The 22,369-nt window shown below is 31.2% G+C and overlaps 1 protein-coding gene across 1 annotated transcript in view; it reads right to left on the reverse strand.

Moving 5' to 3' along the window:
• Positions 1-4,949: 4,949 nt before the first annotated feature.
• Positions 4,950-22,369, reverse strand: part of LOC143085671 (calpain-15-like) — a 28,084-nt gene continuing 10,664 nt past the window's right edge. Inside the window, exons 6-13 of the mRNA XM_076262157.1 lie at positions 22,194-22,266; positions 15,741-15,866; positions 14,721-14,882; positions 13,584-13,742; positions 12,702-12,892; positions 9,469-9,623; positions 8,910-9,085; positions 4,950-7,735 (exon numbers count right to left, since the gene is read on the reverse strand). Of these exons, the coding sequence (XP_076118272.1) occupies positions 7,555-7,735; positions 8,910-9,085; positions 9,469-9,623; positions 12,702-12,892; positions 13,584-13,742; positions 14,721-14,882; positions 15,741-15,866; positions 22,194-22,266 (1,223 nt within the window). The 3' untranslated portion in view covers positions 4,950-7,554. The remainder of the gene's footprint in view (positions 7,736-8,909; positions 9,086-9,468; positions 9,624-12,701; positions 12,893-13,583; positions 13,743-14,720; positions 14,883-15,740; positions 15,867-22,193; positions 22,267-22,369) is intronic.

A 22,369-nucleotide genomic window follows, 5' to 3' on the forward strand; every position in this document is an offset into this window, starting at 1 on the left:
TTTTCAACCGACCCTCATTGTCAATTTCTAGATGTGAGTTTAGATATAAGGCAGACTTAACTGTATGTATAGCACCCTTTATCTCTAGTTCTATAGAATAGGTGCATTCAACATAGTCACCAAATTTTGAATTATGTAGTGAGAGAACATCAACTATAAAGCGGAAATTAAAGTTAAAGGGTATTGCTAACTTCTTATTTTTCATCCTAAGAAACTCTTGTATGAAGTCCGTCTCATAATAATAAAGAAACAAGTCGGCAAGAAGAGGGGCACAATTGGTTCACATTGGAATGCCGACAGGCTGTTGAAAAACATGTCCTCCAAACGTAACAAATATGTTGTGAATCAAGAAATCAGGCATCTTGTTAATGTCTGTTTCAGAGAATGTTTTGTTTGAATCAGTTTGATCCTTAACAAAGTAAGATCTATCCCTCTCTAAGACAAGATACTTGTATCTATATATATGTTGACCATTTTTTTTATGAAACAAAGCAATACCAACTCTTTCAATTTGTCTTTTAGTTTGGAAAAGGGGAATACTTGTGTAAAGTGTAGAAAAGTCAGATGTTTTAAAACTATTGCAAGATGAAAGAGTCTTAGAGTGTATATACTCTTAAAGATCCCTGGATTTTTTTAGTATCCACATCTGATTCACGCCACCTTTTGAATAGACAGTTTCACAATAACTTTGAAGCCCGGCTTTGATTGCTGATAAAATAGACGTTAATAATTTAGAAAGAGGTTTCGTGGAGCAATTGGAAGACCCAAGAATGTACCGTTGTTTGTAAGGACACGTATGTAGTTTAGGTATCCAATACAGTGATGGAAGATCTAGTTCTTCATCTTTGATTGAAATTCCAAAGGAACATAGAACAGACCTATGATTATCCAGGATTTCTTCTTTGGTAAGTGTCGTGAGGGTATATGCCGAGTTTCCAAGTGAATTGTGTCAATACCTAATTCAGTGATCAAGCAATTTATGTAATGAGTTTACACACATAAACGATGTTGTTTGGGGGCTTTATTTGTGGTGACAACAACATATTTGTCATGGAGGTAGGACAAGTGTTTTGCAACATTAGGGTATTTAAAGATTGACTTAGAATGGGTATTGATAGACCCATTCAGTTTCTTAATTCTGATTTGTATCAACGACCTTACAGCCTTAATCCATTCGGATCGGAAAGAGTATCTATGTCTTCCTTTGAATTCTCGCGCTTAGCCAATTACCTGGCATAATCCTCGACTGAATCCAATGAGATTTTGAAGTTGTATTTCCAATTGATGAATTTAGGCGTACGATATTTCGTACCTTTGGATTACACACTTTGCAGGGAAGTGTTATTGACAAAGAGTCGATAATAAATTGGCCAGTCGGCCGATAAATTGTGATTTTGGAACTAACAGAAGTGCAATCAAGTTTTTAGTTGCAATTGGTTTGGTACAGGTATAAGAAATGATTAGTACAGTCTGATCTTTGAAATAAGGAGGTATTTTCGATTGACCTAATTTGTGATGAAGGGTATTGCCTAAGTTGACGCCATCGAGACCTTTGTTGGCAAAGGAAAGTTTAAGAAAACATCTTTTCTCTTTTTTTCTCTTTTCCAATGAGAACTGGTTTGAAAAGTTTGTGTCTTGCAATATCCGAAATGATAGCTGTAAAAAGTAAAATGACAAAAATACTGAACTAATTGGAAAATTCAAAATGGAAAGTCCAAATCAAATGGCAAAATCAAACAAATGGACAAGAACTTTGTATTGGTTTGACTGAGGGTTTGTAACAGTGGTTTCCAAACATAAATTGAACAGAGAATGAAGTTTTGAAAGGGGTAATGAATAAAGATTCATGCGAATGCGATGAATACCTAACGGCTTTTGTATAAAAATGCAGGAAGTCATTAATAGAGACATCATGCAGAGAAGGTGATGTATAATGACGATAAACATGACTGCGTCTACATCGCATAGAGTTGAAAATATTCACCACATTCACCGAGCTACACGAAGGACTAGATACCATCAATTATGAATTAATATAATAGTTATCAAAAGTACAAGGATTATAATTTAGTACGCCGGACGCGCGTTTCGTCTACATAAGACTCATCAGTGACGCTCAAATCGAAATATTTATAAAGCCAAACAAGTACAAAGTTGAAGAGCATTGAGGATCCAAAATTCCAAAAAGTTGTGCCAAATACGGCTAAGGAATGCCTGGAATAAGAAAATCCTTAGTTTTTCGAAAAATTCAAAGTTTTGTATACAGGAAATTTATAAAAATGACCACATGATTGATATTCATGTCAACACCGAAATGTTGACTACAGGGCTGGTGATAACCTCGGGGACGAAACGTCCACCAGCAGTAGCACCGACCCAGTGGTTTAAATAGTTATCAAAAGTACCAGGATTATCATTTAGTACGCAAGACGTAGACGTAAAAAAGATGTAGGAATAGTTTCAAAAAGACAACTCTGACTTTGGACTTTGGACAAAATGGTGTTAAATAAAACAACGTACACTTGTAAATGTAAATATAATCATTTTGTTATTAGTAGTACGGAAGTAAACATTTGTCACAAGATTGATATTTTTTTTGTTCACAGAATTTATCGTCATACTAAATACTAATAAAAAAAAAGACTTGATATAACACAAAATATTAAGTAAACATTGCAGTACAGAAATGCATTACAAATTGTGTCAACAGGTCAAACTAATACAAACATACGATTTGAGTTTACGCGTAGTAACTGAAAGCTAGAAAAAAAACCTTAAAAAAAGCACTTGATAATAAAAATCATTCATCAGAAACTAAAATCATTTAAAATATATTCCAAGGATTGGGTGGTTTTTTTTATACAGCGGACTGTCAAAAAAGACAAGACTTGTGCAATGTCACTTATCGCCAGGCATTACGATCATTAGGATTTAACCTTATATTAAATATGTATTATGTTATATAGACAAAGCAAAAATATACGTGGATGTGTTTTTAACGCCGTGTGTACTTATACATCCCAAAAACCATTCAAATATAATTATATATTAACATGTAAATGACAAAATCGATGTTTGTGCTAATGCAAACAATATTCAATGATCTTATTACCACATTAATAAGATAACCTTTACTATTGGTACCAGTAAATATACATGTGCATATTGTTTACATTGAAATCTGTGGTAACCTTTCATTCGAGGTAAGGATAGTTAAGAAAATTAGCGTTAGTTTAAACTCTGAAAAGTTCAGGGCATATAAACGTTGAAAATATACCGCACAGCCCTATATTTTGACCTTTAAAAAAAATTGTGGTGCATATGAACTTTCAATTCTAGGATAAGATTTTTTTCAAAACTTCATAGTAAAAGTGGTACAGTTTTAGCCGTAAAAGGAGTTCCTATGGGAAATTGAATTGTCAATATTTACAGAAATGCAACCTTTAAGTGCAATTTTACCGTAAAATTTCGGATTTGAAATATGGTTTTTGAAAATTTTTCTACAGGTATAACCAAGTCACTTTGTATCTATGACAGATTTAATAATAAAAAAAATACTTCTTTTATGGAAACGAAATCCCTGAATTAATAATACACCAGTGATGCAATGATTACGTTCGTTAAAATGTAAGAAATAACCACACAAACGGGCATAATGAACAAGCTGGGATATATAAACAATGTATGATGGAGAAAAAAAATATTGTATGGGCTTTGCTCATTGTTAAAGGTCGTACGGTGACCTATAGTTGTTAATTTCTGTGTCATGTTGGTCTCTTGGGGAGAGTTCTCTCATTGACAATCATACCACATTTTCTTTTTTATATTGTCGTCTAGAAAAGGAAAATTAATAATACGGAACTACAAATCGTTTCTTTTGTCGTAAATTTTAGTATAGATATTCCCTTTAGAAATTGAAATGTCTAAATTTAGAAAAGGACAACTGCTGTTTATGTACGATTCATCTAAAGTTCCTTTGGGAAATAACTTGCAAACTTAGTATATCGGAATACTACGTGTGCACATATGATATGAATGCCAATGAGACATCTATTCAAATCTTTCAGGTCATTACTTCGTGTAGAGTTACACGCAGTATTGCATAGTATTGTGTACAGTTGAACCATTGTCCGAATACGAAACGAAAGGTTTTAATTCTTATGTTCTAGTGTAAAATATATCTTGTACATGGTAGACGTCATGGTACATGTATATATAAATATAAATTTACTTAAAAATTAGAAAAAGTCAAAATTTAAATTTATATTATTTTCTGTCATCATTCATAGTTAAAAAAAACAACCTTGCTGATATATTTAGTATAAATTTTCTCTACAAAAGGCACATCAAATACACATAAACTAAATGTTAAAAGAAACATGTACGAGTTGAGAATTGTGTGCACTATTACATTAAAACAAAGTAAACCGTTGGTTTCCCTGTTGTTTGGTTTTACACTAGTCATTTTTTAGCCCTTGATAGCTTACTGCTCGGTATGAACCAAGGTGCCGTGTTGAAGACCGTACTTATACCTATAGTGGATTTCTTTTACAAATTGTAACTTGGATGGAGAGTTATCTCAGATGCACTCATACCACATTTTCTTATATTTATGTATTATATTTCAAGAATATCATACGGTAAATACACTGCTTAACTTATCTCATTAGGATATTTATAATAGTCATTTTAAACCCTCATAAGGTTATACAGCTGTTAAATAATCTACGCCATTCTAAACAAATGCATATTAACTTCATTTCACATTACACACCGAATGTTAAAAACAACAATAATTATATAAATTATTATGTACATTTACTATACAAATCCGTCTTTTCAAACCTATCCATAATTATAAAATATTTTAAGTACCTAAACACAAATAATAAATAGATACCGTTTTTAAAGAGTACAATAAAAAAAATACCGAACTCAGATGAAAAGTCCCTAATCAAATGGCAAAACAAAAAGATCAAACACATCAAACGAATATATAAAAGCTTTCATATTCCTGACTTGGTACAGGAATTCTTTAATGTAAAAAATGGTGGATTAAACTGTGTTTTATAGCTAGGTAAACCTCTCACTTGTACGAAAATCGCATAAGATGCCATTATATTAACCACGATGTGTGAACGAAACAAATAGATATTATTGGTAAAAAGTCAAAGATAGGGACACAACATCGTATTATAACCGCAATTAATGAATGTTTTGTGTATTTTAAGTCACTTATATTTAGAAGTTTATTATTAAGAAATTAAATTCATATGATATGATGTTTACTCTCATATGTATATTGGTGTATTAAAAGGGGGGGTGTCATACAGAAGAAGATGTTAAAAAATCTTCTATAAAAAGTATAAAAATTATAGTTGAAGGACAATTACTTAAAAAACTGTTAAAATTCATTGACTGTCTATACAGGTCAAGTGATCTTACTTGTAGATCTTGTCTAGCCGGAAATATTTTGCTTCCTGAAGTTTCTATCTTGTTTTAAGATTATAAAAAAATGTATACAAATGGTCATTTATGAGAAGGTGATTGGTGTTTCAACCACATTGAATTATTTGTAAATCTTACATATCTTACAAATTTCTATTGTGTCAGAATTTAGAATCAACTGCAATATAGGTTTAGAAAGAAGAAAAAAAGAAAGGTCAAGTTCCATTGTAGATCAAATCAGATTTCACGCTTGCCATATATCACTGGTTATTAAGAACATTTTGAAATTCACTAACACCAAGTTTATGAAATTATTATATAATAGAAAAAAAAATTCATTGGATAAATATAATAGTATGTATATTGTAAATAAATATTTATATATATATATATGTAACTTGAATACAAGGATGTAGACATAAAGAAGGAAACAATAAAATGCATACATAATGATATAAATCTAGAAAATAACACTAAAAATTTTTTTGTTCTACAGAACAATCATTAAAAAAATTCAAGTACTAAGTACTGTTAAATTACATATATACTAAAATGAAGCACATAATACACATAACTTAGACTAAGATTATAACAGGCTTGTTCAACAAGAAAAAGGGGCAAAAACTTAAATTGTCCATCAGATAAATAAAATTTTAAAAACAAACAAAAAAATAACCCTCATAGGTTTGAAATCTTAACAAAGATCTTAATTACACTGCAGTAAGGTGTCATCCCCCTTTCAACAAAACATTTAGAAATGCCTTTTTAAATGCAAATTTTTCGAGTGTTTTCCTAGAAAAAGCCATGTTTCATTTTTCCCATTTTCTTTACATTTGCAGAAGAATCAGAACCTATTTAAGCTTGCAAAAGAATCAGAACCTATTTGAACCTATTTAAGCCTGTGTTATCCAAAGTTATACAGACGATAACTTATTTTCAGGTAACTTGTAATTGAGTTTGATCTAGATCCAATTGGGAAAGTTTTGGTAGGTTTAGATTAAAAAAAATATATATATATTATTCTGTGAAACAACTTGCTTCATCATGCGACTCAAGTCTATAATCTTATATCCATATGAGCAATTTTGTATCATTTTTAAAAACAGTCGCTTTTAAAATAAATAGAAAAAAAAACATTGGCACTCACACCACATCTTCCTATATCTATAAATGTAACTTGTTGACAGAAAACAAATTGTTTGTTAATATTTGTTTACGTCTTGGAATAACTGTCAGATATATTAACACTATATTTAATTTACTTTTAAACTCATTCTGAAGCAGATAAAAAAATCCAATAAACATACATATTCTAAACATAATATTTATAATTCTATAAATTCTACCGATCAAAACAAAATTGACACTGAATTCAGGATTTAGTGTAGTAAGACAAATCTTGATACTAACAAACAGTCTGAATTTACAGACATCAGATGGTGATGATTTTTTTTTATTTATAATGAATGTGTTAAAAATAAAACAGTTGTTTTGACTTGACATACACAGACATGATGCGGTGTCCTTTTAATCACCATTTTAATCATTTCATAATGTAAATATCATTTACCATCTAATTATGGTTCACACTATTTATATATCATAGTAAAAGAATGTTTGATGAATATATAGACTGATACTTGAGGAGGAAGATCAACTACTGCAAGTCAATTGACTCTTTTTTTTAATTAAAAAAATAACTTCAGATATACACATGTTATTAACTGTAATATTTAGGTAGTAAAATGATATACATAGAACTTTGTGGGGTCCATGAATGTTAGTTATTATTTGAAGCACGTTTAAAAGCAAGTTTTCAAATTATCAAATATGCTTTTATATACTGGTCTTGAAAACCATTGAATTGTTTTCAATTTCTTCTTCGTATGTTTTTAGTACAAAAATCACTTTTCCGTATTTGATCAATCAGCCTATTTGGTTCACCACATTAACAGATTTGTATTTATTGTCAAAAAACAAGAAAGATATTGCCACAACTAAAAAAAAGGTTTAATTTTCTGAAGGTATATCAAAAATCAAATAGTATTACTTTATGAAAGTTACATAATATTTTCTGAATACAAATCAGGCATTCTCTCCGAAACATTATCTTATTTGTCTAGGTATATGTAAGCATTCTAGTTCTCTTGGAATCTCTGGTAGATGACTTTTTGTCTTGTGACCATAGTAGTCTAATGTTGACGAATCGTTACTTATGTATGATGAAGATAGATTGTAATTGTATCCAGCTTTACTGTCTATTTCTGTCAGTAAAAATATCAGCTGTCTAGAAATAAACAAATGATATGTTATTTTATGGTAACTGTCATCGCAACAGAAGATTTTGCATATACTAATTTGAGTAATATAACCTTAACGTTAAAATTTAATTTGTTTTATACTGGAACATTCACATTAGTTCACAATGTTTTATCTTCGACTCCACTCAATTATATTCCATGTTGAAAAGCAACCACTTCAAATAATATCCAGGTTCGAATGTCTCAGTAAGCCATAGTACGAGAAAAATAATATTTTACCACAGATAAATATGATAACAAAAGATAGTAACAGTTGCTTTGTAAATCTTTACCAAACGCAGCAGATTCATGTTTACAAATAAAAATAATTTGGATTAAATTTTCAATTACATGAAGATTTCGCTACTTTCAATCTTAAGAATGTTTGCTTGTCATGTTTTGGAATTTTTATCAGATTTTCGAAATCCTCTGTTTTATCCATTTGCATGCCTCAAAATATTTTGCCCATGGACCCCCATTTTTCTTTTTATAAATCTTTTACATGTATAATTATAAGTCATTTGTAAAAGTCTTATTAAATTTTATTTATTTTTTAATAGTCTTTGAGAATTTTAACAGGTCAATGATACAGCTATGAGAAATAAAGAGAACATTTTCCCGACAAAATTCCAATTGCTTATATCTCGAAAACAAGCACACTGACCCTTATATATTTTTTTGCTTTTTTTATTCCTCAATTAATACCCTATCAATATATTCTAATGTTATGGAAAGCTATTTTTTTTTAAACTGAGCAGCGAACTTCCTTAAGAGATGTTTTACCATAAAAAAAAAAGATGCAACGGTATCAAAATTCCTTTAGAGCCCTGAGCTATTCCTATACTGATGATAAGCAGTGTTATGAAAAGTCAAAAGAGATCCAGATGATCTATCTTACTTTTAAAAGTAATGTCAGAATTTTGTACATCTTGTTGAATATCACCTACATGTATAATTTAGAGAAAAACCAGAATAACAACCACTTAAAATATAAAATCAATATTAAGTATCACAAAACAGACATAACTTTAATTTTCCTAACATTGCTGCATGATAAACATGTTATGAGTTAATAATTTTATGAATTAAATCTGAGATATTGTTCCTAGTTTTAAGCAATTAAATTTATAAAAGTTGAGGTTATTTCTCTGCGATAAATACCTATGTCCTGGTGATATTACATCTTGGGTTAACATAAAGCCCCTGGTGCTTCTAAGATTCCTTGATTTGGAACAGTCTTCCTTTACCGAAATATACTTCTTTTTGTCTTTATTTTCAACTATGTATAGTAATCCTCCTAATGAAAGAGTATAGGTACTCGCATTATCTTTCCACTTCTAAAATATATAAGCAAACGAAACCAATTACAGGCAAAATGAAAGTCAATCTGGAGCTACTAATTATGATATTCTCTTTTCAACAAAAATTACAATAGTGTTCTTGTTCTTTTTGTTTCACATGTTTCATTAATAGACAATTACCTTTTATCATAAGATCCTAATTGATTTATAATATTTTGTACATTGGTTAACTATTATCAAATCTAATTCTGTTTGTAAATAAAGACATTTGCACTCATTCCACATCTTTTATATATACTAGTATGTTCAAAATAATAATTTTTAACTACAATTATGATTACAGCCCTTTAATTATATGTAAATTTTTGCAATATAAAACAAAAATGACTGGAGTAATTTACATCTTAATAAGTATTTACATTTTTCTCTCCTTTATCAATCCCTAACTGTATCAATATATCTGCCAGATAATGTGTGTACCCAGCATTTAAAGAGTCATTCTCTTCTACAACTATATTCTGTGAACTGTGTATTGTCAGGGCAAAATCACGCTGAAGTTTGATGCCATGTTTTCCTGAGAGAAAAAATAAGTGAACAAACTACAAGTTATATGACCATCTAATTATTATTACAGTTCTTTCCTATTATGTTTGACCCTTTGTAAACATCCGAATACATCTATACCATAAAAATGTAAAATAAAAATATAAATGTCCTGTGACAACCATATCACATCCTCTTTTGGTTTAAACGACAGGCTTGGATGTGTTTTTACTGATCCATTTAATTTTATTTCGGGGAAAAAGTTAAAAGATTTAGAAAAAATAAAGCAAGATAGAATTCAAAGGAAAAGCATTCAGCTATCTTATAAATTTAAAATAGATAACACAAATGCAAGTTCAAGAAATACAATAATAAACAAAGCATAATTATGCACACTATTACCGAAAAAATTCTCAATTAAACGGCTTGATAATGATTTTTGTCATAAAGTATATGACACAGAGAAATTATTTATATTTCTTTCGATACACATCCTTGGACGATGCTTTCATTTTTGTTGAAAGTAATGACTTTTCTACTCTCTATACTATACTTCTACATAATGTTATCAAAGTATATTTAATCGCATAGCCCTTTGACAGTTCGATTGTAAATGAATTACCAGCAACACAAATAAAGTATTCATCTGTATCGCAATAGATAAATATATATATGTTGTGTACAAGTTGTAATGTTGTACATATTATAATTTGTACAGATTTTTTGTACAAGTTATCAGTGTTTTATGACCTGATGAACACAAATGGATGATGCAAGCTCACAGTCTTTTGCTTCGCATATTTCTGTTATATTTTCACAACTTCATCATACAGTCTAATACTGAGTATTGATACAAAAATATTATAAGACCACACAAAGATTTTGTATGGAGATGAATATGGTATAAGGAAAAAAATGAAATTAGAATTTAAACCATTCAGGTATCCTCATTTCCAGTTTGAAGACAAGGAGAATAGCACTAAATGTTAGGTTGAGGTATAATATTTTGAATTTAAAACATTCCACTGGTACATTTTATAAGTGACACCTGTATCACCTGTTGCAAGAAGGAAGGTGTCAAAAAACTTATAACTTGTACAAAAACCCTGTACAAATTATAATTTGTACAAACTTACATCTTGTACACAACATATATACTACATACACTTAATGTAATTAGGATGGGATAATTAAAGCTGCTGGGTTTATTCTTGATAACATATAGGTACAGTTCGTCAAAAAAGTTTATCCTAATGCTGTTGGTATACCTATGTAACTGTGATTTGTTAGCAAAAGATTTCATCATGTGTTGTAAAATCATAATGCATGCCTAAATTATGTTAAGGTATGTCTAAATTTAATTAAAATTTAATTAAAACAGAGACAAATTATCAACACCCAAAGTTATCTTGATGATATTGTTATCTTAATTGCTTATTAAAGTAAGATTATATGCAACGATTTCTCTTGGGCTATAATTCTGATGAATAAATATTATTTTGTGAAAAGATGTTTTTCAAGATCTTTCTTTTTGAGTAAATGCTTTTATAGGTTGCACTTTGTAAATATATTTGTTTCACAAACCACGCATCTTTTGGGGAGATATATAATATTCATAGATATTTCATTTTGTTTAAGTACTGGTACCCAGATATTATCTCTATCATTCATCTCATAGAGATTATTACCAGGATATACACACATTGTTGCGACAAATTATTGAACTCTGAGAAGGATCAAAAGTGTTTGGAGGGTAAGTACAGAATTTTAGTATAAGTGCAAACTTTTAGAAGTTCAGTAAAATGTTGAAAATATGCCCCACAGCTCCATATTTTGTCCATGGAATGATTCATTCAAGGATCTAATTGTTTATGATACTTCACAGTAAAAGTTGCACAGTGTTAGTCGATAAGAAGTTCCTATGGGAAATTGCGTTACCTATACTAACAGAAGTGCAATCTTAATATTCTGCAGATACTTAACCAAGAAAGTGTTGACTTTTAAAATATTACAAAACAACTGTAAACATGTTTTTGTAGGTCTGGATATTTAAGTTCAACACGACAAATTCGACGATTTTTCCAATTCGATTGTCAATTATCACTTTGATCGGTGATGTACCGTTGTCAACAAATTGATTTAGGGGATATTGTTGTATACACAGTAGAGGTGACAGCTATAAAAATGTTACTTGCCAATCACTTTAAAATGAAAAGTACAACAAAACGATATGTCGATAGACAACCATTTTTTCATCCTCATTTGAACTATTCTATCAATATGTATATGTCTAACAAAAATAACTAATAACCTCAAACTTACATTCCAATTTCATGAACGGACTTAAACAAATTTCTTTTTACAGCGAAAAAAATTCTCGGTTTACATAATTTGAAACTGAAAAAGATACACTTGATACATTTTTTTATTGGCGCGTTAGTTGATATATTAAATAAACATTTGTTTTCAACAGATAATACTGATTCCTGTTTGAACCATTTATCAGTTTCTCTATGCTGACAGATGCATACTACCATATTCTTCAAAAGAAGGCTTATAGAGACTTTTTAAAAATATGCAAATGATCTAGAGTTATTATTTAACCTTATGCTCCATTGCGTGTAGTTTAACGTTTCACTGTATAATTCAATGCATATATGTATGAGATTTATGCTAATATCATCTTTCATTGAGAAATCAAAACAAAAAAATATATACCGACACAATTTTTTTTCTACTTTATAACTTTGATCACATCACAAGGGTTGGTGGATATCCAAATTTATAACACGAGAAATGCAATCAATTTCTCATGTTTTACTTTTCATTTATCATGAACACAACATTTCAGCCGAATGTGCGTACACAGTACATAAGATTGTTGGCCATACATGACAAACAAACTTTTTTTACTTTATTAAATCGGACCCTTTACAGTTCTATCTGAACATACAAAAAAGTAAAATTACAAAAATACTGGAAAATTCATAACGGAAAGATCCTACTCAAATGGCAAAACCAAAATCTCAAACACATCAAAAGAAGTATAAAAAACAGTGAAAATTTAACTTGAATATATACAAACAAAAATATGATCCATTTAACTTACCACCTCCATCTAAATGTTTAAAAGCCAGACATGCAATGATGTATTCTCCACTTTGTAGATGTTCAATTTCACATCCTACGTAACTTTTGATGTCTCTCTTACTATGACCTACAGTTCTTAACTTTCCATCCTCCAGAGTTTCCATCACCACTATCAACATGTCAACAAAGTCCTCGTTGCTACTTTTACCTCTAATAGATACAATTTTACAAATTTTCATTAATTCTTGACGACCTTCAGATTAGCAAACATATAGTGCCAACCATTTTCTACGCATATGTAAAGAAGGAAGAGATAAAAATCAAAACATTTACATGTAGATATTTTTTGTGTTTTTCGGTTACTTTCTCATTGATTTGTACCCGTTTTATTCGTACTCATTTAAATAAATGATCATTCATTCTAATCATAACAAAAGTTATGCCAAAAATAAAGTAATGTTAGATCTAAATGTTTGTTTTGTTCAATGGTTGTGATTTTGTCTTGACTATTAATCGATCGTAAAGAAGTTTTCCAGGTTTCGAGATTCAAATTATGTCTTTGTGTTATAGATTAGAGAGAAAACATTAATCCACGAATTAAAATTAAAACCTCATTGAAAGTTGCTTATGAAGCAAATAAAACAGGGACCAGCCATTCATTTATCTATATATTCTTTCAGATTATAACTTGTACACAGTCTCCCTAAAAGCATAAAGAGCTTTTAGCACATTGTATTATGAAAAGCGGAGTATGAAGCTTTTCAGTTGGACACGGTAGCTAGATAGAGCTATTAGAAAAAAATAACAATTTGTAATTCAAGAACAATATGCACATTAACAGCCTAATCAGCTAATGAATTTGAGATCAAATTTATAATTTTTTGTGCCGAATTGTCCTTGCCTTTTATTCTTTTGGTGTAGTCCAATACAAAGATCTGTTTTCTTCGGGACATATAGTTTAACAAACTTCCATGGTCCTTCAGCAGAGGATGGGAAAGATCCTTTTACTCTTGTCTCATGCCAGTCTCTTGTTTTACAAATGTTTACTGAACCGAAATGCCTGAAAAAATATAAAAGAACTACTCCATAGGAGAATCACATGTTGAAAATTACAATATATTGAAGGATATTATTTGTATAGCAAGACATTATTTCCAATAGTTTCTCTATTATAGGTTGCACTTCTGTAAATACAAACAAGGCATTTTTTTATAAAGGAATTCCCCTTACGGCTTAAATCGTGCCATTTCTTTTACTATGAAGTTACATAAAAAGTATATCCTCTGTTAAGTTGATATGCACTACTATTTTATTCAAAGGTCAAAAATGCTGTGCAGCATATTTTCAACGTTTCTGGTACCATTTCCAAGTATTGTCTCTATGGGATGAGACATAGAAATCATGTCTGGAAACCAATAGAACCAATACGTAAACAAAACAAAAATCTATGAATCTAAAATATATCGACAAAGAGGCGTGGTTTGTGAAACAAGCTTTACTTAGTGTGCAATCTTACATTTATATACATAGAGGATGAATAGTTCGAAATATAGAAACAGAAGCTTTTTTATGTCGAAATGTTAATGTAAAGTAATTTGCCTTTAATAACTTTTACTTTTATAAACTTAGGGGAGGGTTGGGATCCCGCTAACATGTTTAACCCCGCCACATTATTTATGTATGTGCCTGTCCCAAGTCAGGAGCCTGTAATTCAGTGGTTGTCGTTTGTTTTTGTGTTACATATTTGTTTTTCGTTCATTTTTTTATTCAAATGAGGCCGTTTGTTTTCTCTTTTCAATTGTTTTATATTATTGTCATATCGGGTCCTTTTATAGCTGACTATGCGGTATTGGTCTTGCTCATTGTTGAAGGCCGTACGGTGACCTATAGCCTATATATTGGCAATCATACCACATCTTCTTTTTTTATATTAAGCTTGTATATCTAAGCAATGCATACATCATACAAATTGACAACCAGACTCTAAACTGAAATTATAGTTTTAAAAAAAACTAAAAAATATTGATAAATACATTACTTTCTATATTCATTAAACTCTATCCAGAATATCCCATGTGAGTTTCCATCTGGTTTAAGTTTCTTTTTGATTTCTGGTTTGACTTTTAGCCATTTCGGAGAATTATCACTCCAATTACCATTCCAGGATTCACTGCCCCATGGATTTCTGATTTTCAATAACCTATGAACAAATTATACTGAACTTATCTATGTATACATATATTGCAAATTGGAAAATTTGAATATCAATAAGAATAACCGTATATGATATATTTTACTAGCAAGTACGATCATCACCTGTTGAATACAATTGACTAGAGTTACATTCTTTTACATATATCTCTACTACAACTGTGTAAAAAAATCAATAACCAACCAACACGTCATTCGAATGAGCTTGCAAGTCACACATAGATACAGACAAAAGGACGTATATGCGGAGTATTTCTATACATTACTCCAACCAACAGAACAATTTCTGTGTGGTATGAATACCTTTTTGGGGTTCGCTCTATGTTCCTAAACATTGTACTTTATTTTGCTTTTATTTTTATTTTTATTTTTATTTGATCGTCACTGATTTAAATTCAGAATGGAAACGTGAAATGTGTCAAAGAAACCACAACCCGACCAAAATTGGGAAAACTGCACAAAGCATTCAAAAGATCTTTATCACCGTTAGAAAATCCCGTCCTCAGAAGCTGGCTTTAACTGGTTCCTTTACAAAAATGTCTAATCGTTCAGCGAAAAAAGGACGTTACACTTAACTCCGAAACAAAGAAATGAACCAAAACACCTACAAGACTAACAAATGCCAGAGGCTACTGAACTTCGACAACCGCAAAAATGCAGCAGTGTTAAACATATTTTTTAGATCTAAACAACCCTTTTACTTCTAGCCAGTGTTGAATACAGATACATACAGCAACATCACATTAATTTTAGCCCTGGTATAAATGATGCGGTTATTAACATTAAACATTGAAAGTACTATCAATGTAGGTATTTTCATTTAAGAGAAGCTTCAGTGTACACGTACCTTTCCCCAGTATCCATATTGTATACATCTAGAAGAGAGTAAGCATGGCCTGTTATTAGTCCAAGTGTTTTACAATAGTCTTGAGTAAATCCACCTTTAGCTTCACATGATGTACACATCAAATACCTAAACAAAGATTCAAAATTAATGCTCCTGTTACCACTTCAGTCGATCATGTTTACCATCAATATCATCATTATTTTCCTATGATGTAATTACCATAACGAGTTATACTTTTTAACATGTGCATGAGTTCAAATATGTTGAAGTATATACTTTCATTTTTTTTATCATCATTTGTAAATTTTTGACTGTTAGATATGAAAATAGATTTAACGTGTATATCTGAATTCTAATATTTCATTTATTGAATTAAAAAGAAATTCAGAAATCATTATTGCAAGTCAGAAAAAAAACCTGTATAAACGGAGAGCCGTGGTGTAGTGGTTAATGCAGCGGACTTCTAACACACAGGTTCGTGGTTCGATACCCGCCTCGGGGAGAAAACTTCAGGGACTGAATGTTCGGCTCTCCCTTGACACCATTTGCGGGAATGGTCTTGAGAAACGATGATAGTCTGTCGGAAGGGGACGATAAATGACTCAACCGTCTTAAAAGAAAGCAATATCTCTTGCCCGTAAAAGACACTCTTGTAGATTCGAAATAGGCTAATGCCGCTACAAGGCCGCACTCGCACCCGCAAAGTGAAAAGGGATTAATATAATTTGCCATAACTTGTTTCATTATCCACTATAAATAAATATGTTCAAACTAAAGAATTGTTGCTAGTGAGTTAAACACAGACATATTATGTAATGATTATTTACGTCGTTCTCCTTCCCGGCATAATTCCTGAAAAGAATGGTTGATCAAACTCGTTCATGTGTCACTGATATGTATAGAATAAAGGCCTTTTTGTTTTTGACACTGACTTTATCACTGTAAAATATTTATCGGTAATTACGAAATAATGAAATATCTACAATAATAGAGAAAATAACAAACGAACTATATTATCGCGTCGAATCACGGCGAATCACACTTGACGTCACAGGCTGCATTACGTCATTTGAAATTTTGTCACAGTGCAGTAAACATGGCGTTCTCTTGTTCAAAGTATTGATAATCAATCATTGCATGCGTTTCATTAATTCTGCTTTGAGCACTTATTCAAACAAAACATTCTCTGAAATGGACTTGATGATATCGGATATGTTCTTTTTGTCGTAACTACAATCCACTTTCCTTTTCACCACGAATGTGACATACCGACACTACAAAAGTCAAAAAGTCTGAAAATACAAAGTTTTGTCTGAATTTTCATGAATTTTTACTCGACATTCTTTATTTTTCTGAATTATTTTTAAAAATTCTTAACATAGTATGAATTTGTCTAATACTATTCTTGAGTTTTTTTACAAGTGTCTTGACAGTATGAACATTGTCTGATAGTTTCTCGACACTTTCTGTATCATCTGATAAGAGTCTTGATTAGTCTCGACAAATTCTTGACTGTCTGAATGCGGGGTTCACACATTGACGATTATTACTCCCGTTTGAGATCAGACAGCGATACGACACGAAAAGTGAAAAAGTCGGATTAGTATCCTCAATTATCTGGAATGTCCTATTATTGTCTGAACGCAGTCGTTTTAGTTCGTAGCAGATTCCTACCGGTCGGGAAGGGTCCGAATAGTTCGACAAAGCACCCCGACAGTTAGGTGCGTCCCGTAACATTCGGGGAAACTCAGCCGATTTTGTCTAGTCGTATTACAATCGTGCCTATGTCGTGACAGATTCTGCTGTATCGGATCGAATTCCTAACAATGTTCTGTGTATTCGGGACGGTGTCCTGCGGAACGGGAATGATCTGGAGAAATTTGTTCGAACGGATAACTTCCGTCAGCGTCGGTTTACTGTCTTGTCACTATCTGATCTCTGTCGGATTACATTCGGTAGAATCGGGACGCAGTCGTGACAGACTCGGTCGAATTTTACCTGGCGAAAGATACAAATCGGATTAGAAGCGGATTTAGAACGGGATTATCGGGATAAATTCGCTTGGAAACGGTTGAATATCGACGCTTCCTGAACAATATCTGATTGTTGTCCTGATTAAATTTTTAAAGTTTGAATTTACATCCACGATTCATAGGATCTTGATCAGACTTTTGATAAATTTTAATCGGGAATGGTCCTGTCAAGGACGGCAGTAAAAATCGTGAATATGTGACCCCAGCTTAACTATGTTTTGATCAGTCGATATATTCGGAAAAAACTGTCTTAACATATCTCGACACATTTTTGACGGTCTTAAAGATGTCTTGACCCTATCTCAACAGTATTAATTTTGTCTGAAATGTGTACAGACACATTCTGCACTGTTTATGACTTTCTATTGCTGTTAAATACTAATTGTTTTTATCGCTAATCTAAACTTTGAAGAATCAAGGATTTATTTTGTAAAGTAAGATACCCTTTGTGTGCACCTAAGTGGGAATACCCCGAATGACCCCAATGTAGTTTAATTTTGATTTATTTTTATTAAACGTTTAATCAATTTTTTTCACTTGGAATATGTCACAGTTACTGACAAACAGGATTTAGATTTTTGCCGTTCGAAAAACTGCCAGTGAAATATGCTTTACTAAAATGGGTGACTAGAAAAATGTGACCATGTGTCTCTTTTGAACCCCATAGTTCATTGTGCTTGTGTGGGTAAAAAAAAAGGGGGGGGGGCTTTTGTTTGGGTCAAAGAATTTGTTCCTATCTTGACTCAAAAATGAAACTACTTCATTTTTTTAGAACAACCCAAAAAAAAAAATTATTCAAAATTGAGTGTTGAATTTCATATTTATTTTTATCAAAATTAAATATCTGTGATAATTCCCTCCTGATTTTTTTACTCAAGAAATCATAGAACGAGAAAAAATGTTAAGATCTATATTGTGCATGTCTGTTTGAGATCCATTTCATAAGACCAATGATTTCTATAGAAATCATTTATGAGACCCTTTATAATTACAGTTTTATTTTCTTCCCAGAGTAGATAACAATTTTCTTGTAATCTTGGGAAATTATTAAATTCATTTTTATGTTAAAATAATTCACTTCATAATTTTTATGGGGAAAATCCATTTTAATTAAAAAAATTTAATTAAACTGATGATTTTCATCTTCATCTATCAAAAAACTTTTTAAATCGTAGTGGCATGGTCAGTCAACTGATAAGTTGCATGGCTGATTACAGGTAAAGCAGTAATTTTCAATATGACGGTGTCGTGTACCCTGGGGTGTGGAATACCTTAATGTTATGGGGAACATCCTATCCAAGTGTAATCCTTAATATATATTGCAATAGATGACATTACACAAATTTTCTTCTGTTAAATCAAGGATTTGTATACAAATCTTTGGAAGAATTAGGATACCATCATACTTTGCTTTTTATAAAAAGCACATTTTGGTACAATAATTATTTAACATATTAAAATTGAATATTATGAAAGTAGAATGAAATTTTTCTACAGTATAATTGGTTTAATCATTTATCGATTATTTATAAGATTCAGGAATTAATATTTGAAATTATCTAAAAACCCACATTCAAATTGTTTTATATCAACATTTGTATTATTAATACTTTACATTGGATAGCCATATTTGTATTTGAAAAAATATTTATGTAGTTTACACAAATTTTCATTTACTAGTATTTTACATGCCCGATTTTGGTTTTGTTGTAACAAGTGTAACTTGAAACAACAGTCATAATTCGTAAATCTCAGAATTGTCAAGTAAATTTAAAAAACGATTAAAATATTCAGAATATGTCGAGCCATACTGAAAAAATAAGAATGTCGAGAAATAGTCTAGAAATTTCAAGACAGTATTCAAATGTCAAACATTTGTCAAGAAATTTTTTGACCATACTTAGAATGTCGAGAATTTGTCGAGTTAATGTCATACAAATTTAATATAAATGAGAATTTATCAAGAAAAATTAAGACACAAGTCATACTTTGGGAGAATGTCGAGTAAAAATTCATGCAAATTAAGAAAACAAATTGGCCTTTTCAGACTTTCAGACTTTGTAGTGCGAATTAGACTTATTACCGGGTTTGTAATAACACGAGCAACATGACGGGTGCCACATGTGGAGAGGATCTGCTTACCTTTCCGGAGCACCTGCCATCACCCACAGTTTTCGTAACAATGCCAAATATAATGTTAGCATACCGGTTAGTCAAATTTCTTTACTTTTTCACAAAGCACAGAATAATACAATATGAATCAGCAGATTTAAAATTCCTCATTGTTTTAGAAGTTCAATTTAAATATCAAATATTTGGCTTAGATGAATTGATAACATTTATCTTGTCATTATACGCTCAGTGTTGACCTAATCCAAAACATTAGACTACGTTCATCCGACAACGATCACATTGATTTCAAATCAGTTTAGGAAAGCACTGTGTAAGCAGAAATTTATTTACAGACAAGTGGTATCGTAGCTGCGGGACTGTAACTCTTATGGTCGTTATTATATTTTCTTTGATTGTGCGGATGGTCTGCAAATTGTCAAAAAATATCAAAATATCCTAACAGCTACGGTTCCGCAGCTAGAACCAACGAGTCTGTAGGCAGACTGTTAATTATATGAACAAGCTCATTTTTTGTCGACTTCATGAATATTTCAAACAGTCATTATAATAGATGTCGGTCAACCTTGGTCTATTTACTTTCGCTTAAAATTCTTGATTTTTCAAAGTCATGTCATTCATGTTTCAACAGGGACCAGAATGGCAAAAATATGAGACTCTGCAGGCACTGTTGCGACCTTTAATTTTAGAAACAGATATAGAGGAAGGAAACCCGGGTAAACTCTTGCAAGGCTATATTTATGGTTAATGTAGAGTTTTTACCTGTTCCACACCAAACATTTACAATTTTCTAGTTTAAGGCTCCAGTCATCCCTTTTTTTAAATGATGTATCCTGGATACGCATTTGAATTTTTTCTTAGGTTTATGAATATCTGAACAATGAACCACATCTCCTATATATATGATGGTCTCTCAAAATGTCGATTATGAGTACATTTCATTTTTTCTATCGGCTCCCATGCGATAGCGAAACCTTTTTAGTCACTATCTAAGTGTTGCCTTTATATATGAATTGAAACATTTTATAGTGACTGAACAGGTTAAACAAATACTTCCCAGAAGAAACAGAAAAAGACGACACCTTGGAACAGCACCATACTATGAATGAATAAAAACTCAGATCGGCATAGCATGGACGATATGTTAGTTATACAACGTCCTTTTGAATGATAAAGTAAGCTATCAATACGACTGCAGATAACGCCTTTTTTTAAGTCTATCGGGTTTTTCACAGAAAAGTTCAAAAGGCTCAACTAACTTTTTCTGAAAGTTTCAAACAATGACAAGTGTTTCATTCACACAAAAACTCGTGCGTTTCTGCAAACAAAACCACGATTTTGTAAATGAAAGGGAAGGTAGATCCTTCTGATGTGCATGCGTGTATGTCAATTGCAAACTGACCATATTATCTATCTTTTTTCCACGACCAGCAAGTATACATCAAAGGGAAAATGCACAAATTACGGATAAAATTTTAAAAAGGTGACGGGATGATAGCGCTAACAATGCAATGTTCAATAAATTTAATATTTTCTAAGGTTAAACATCATCAAAAATATTTCATTAGCATCGAATTGCGAAATCTTTTGAAAAATATTTCTAATATGCACTTGTGATATTGATTTTATAAAAATCTGGTAAGAATTGGACGATTGAAAGCGCTTTTAAGATCAAACATGCCAAACAGACGTCAACTTATGAGAATTATCACATGATTTGTACTTGCATGAGCAGAAACACAGGTGTAACATGTGGATCCGGACAAACATAAATTCAACCCAAACATGATTTTGGGTTCGTATTACGTCATCTATGATCTCTTATTCATGTTTTTCCTTTATCTTTTCGTCATCTTTCTGGTATGTCGCCTGTCGTTGTCAGTTTGTTCTTTGGCTTTGGAGCTCTGAATGTCCCCTTATTATCTTTCACGTAAATGAATTAATTTTATCATTTTTTGAAAATGAATGTATGATATCAGTTGTAACTTATCCATATTTGAATCAAATTTGAACAGAAAGATCATTGTCCTTAGTTTGATTCTGGAATTCACTCAGATCTGACAAAACGTTTGTTCTATAACTAAATATGTTGTATTGCCTTTTGGATCAAATAACTATGGTAAAGTAAACATGATTATCTACCAGCCAGGAATAGATTTGCTCATTGTTGAAAGACATGATTGGCCTGCTGTTGTTGTAAACATCATTTTTAGGGGTTCTCAATGGATAGTTGTCCAAATGGCTATAACACAACATCAACCTTGTTATTATACCGTTTAATTATTCTTACCCACAATCTCTTGCATCAGTCAACTTTGACCAGATCAACGTGTTATCAATGGTCTTTGACAAATCCTGTTTTTCTAAAAACAAATCACATAATAATAGATATAAATTTATTAACAAATACCTACTTGCAATGGAAACTCCTTATTGAACAAAGAAATAAACATATTTCTACAACAC

The sequence above is a fragment of the Mytilus galloprovincialis genome, chromosome 8, assembly GCF_965363235.1.
Source record: "Mytilus galloprovincialis chromosome 8, xbMytGall1.hap1.1, whole genome shotgun sequence".
NCBI lineage: Eukaryota > Metazoa > Mollusca > Bivalvia > Mytilida > Mytilidae > Mytilus > Mytilus galloprovincialis.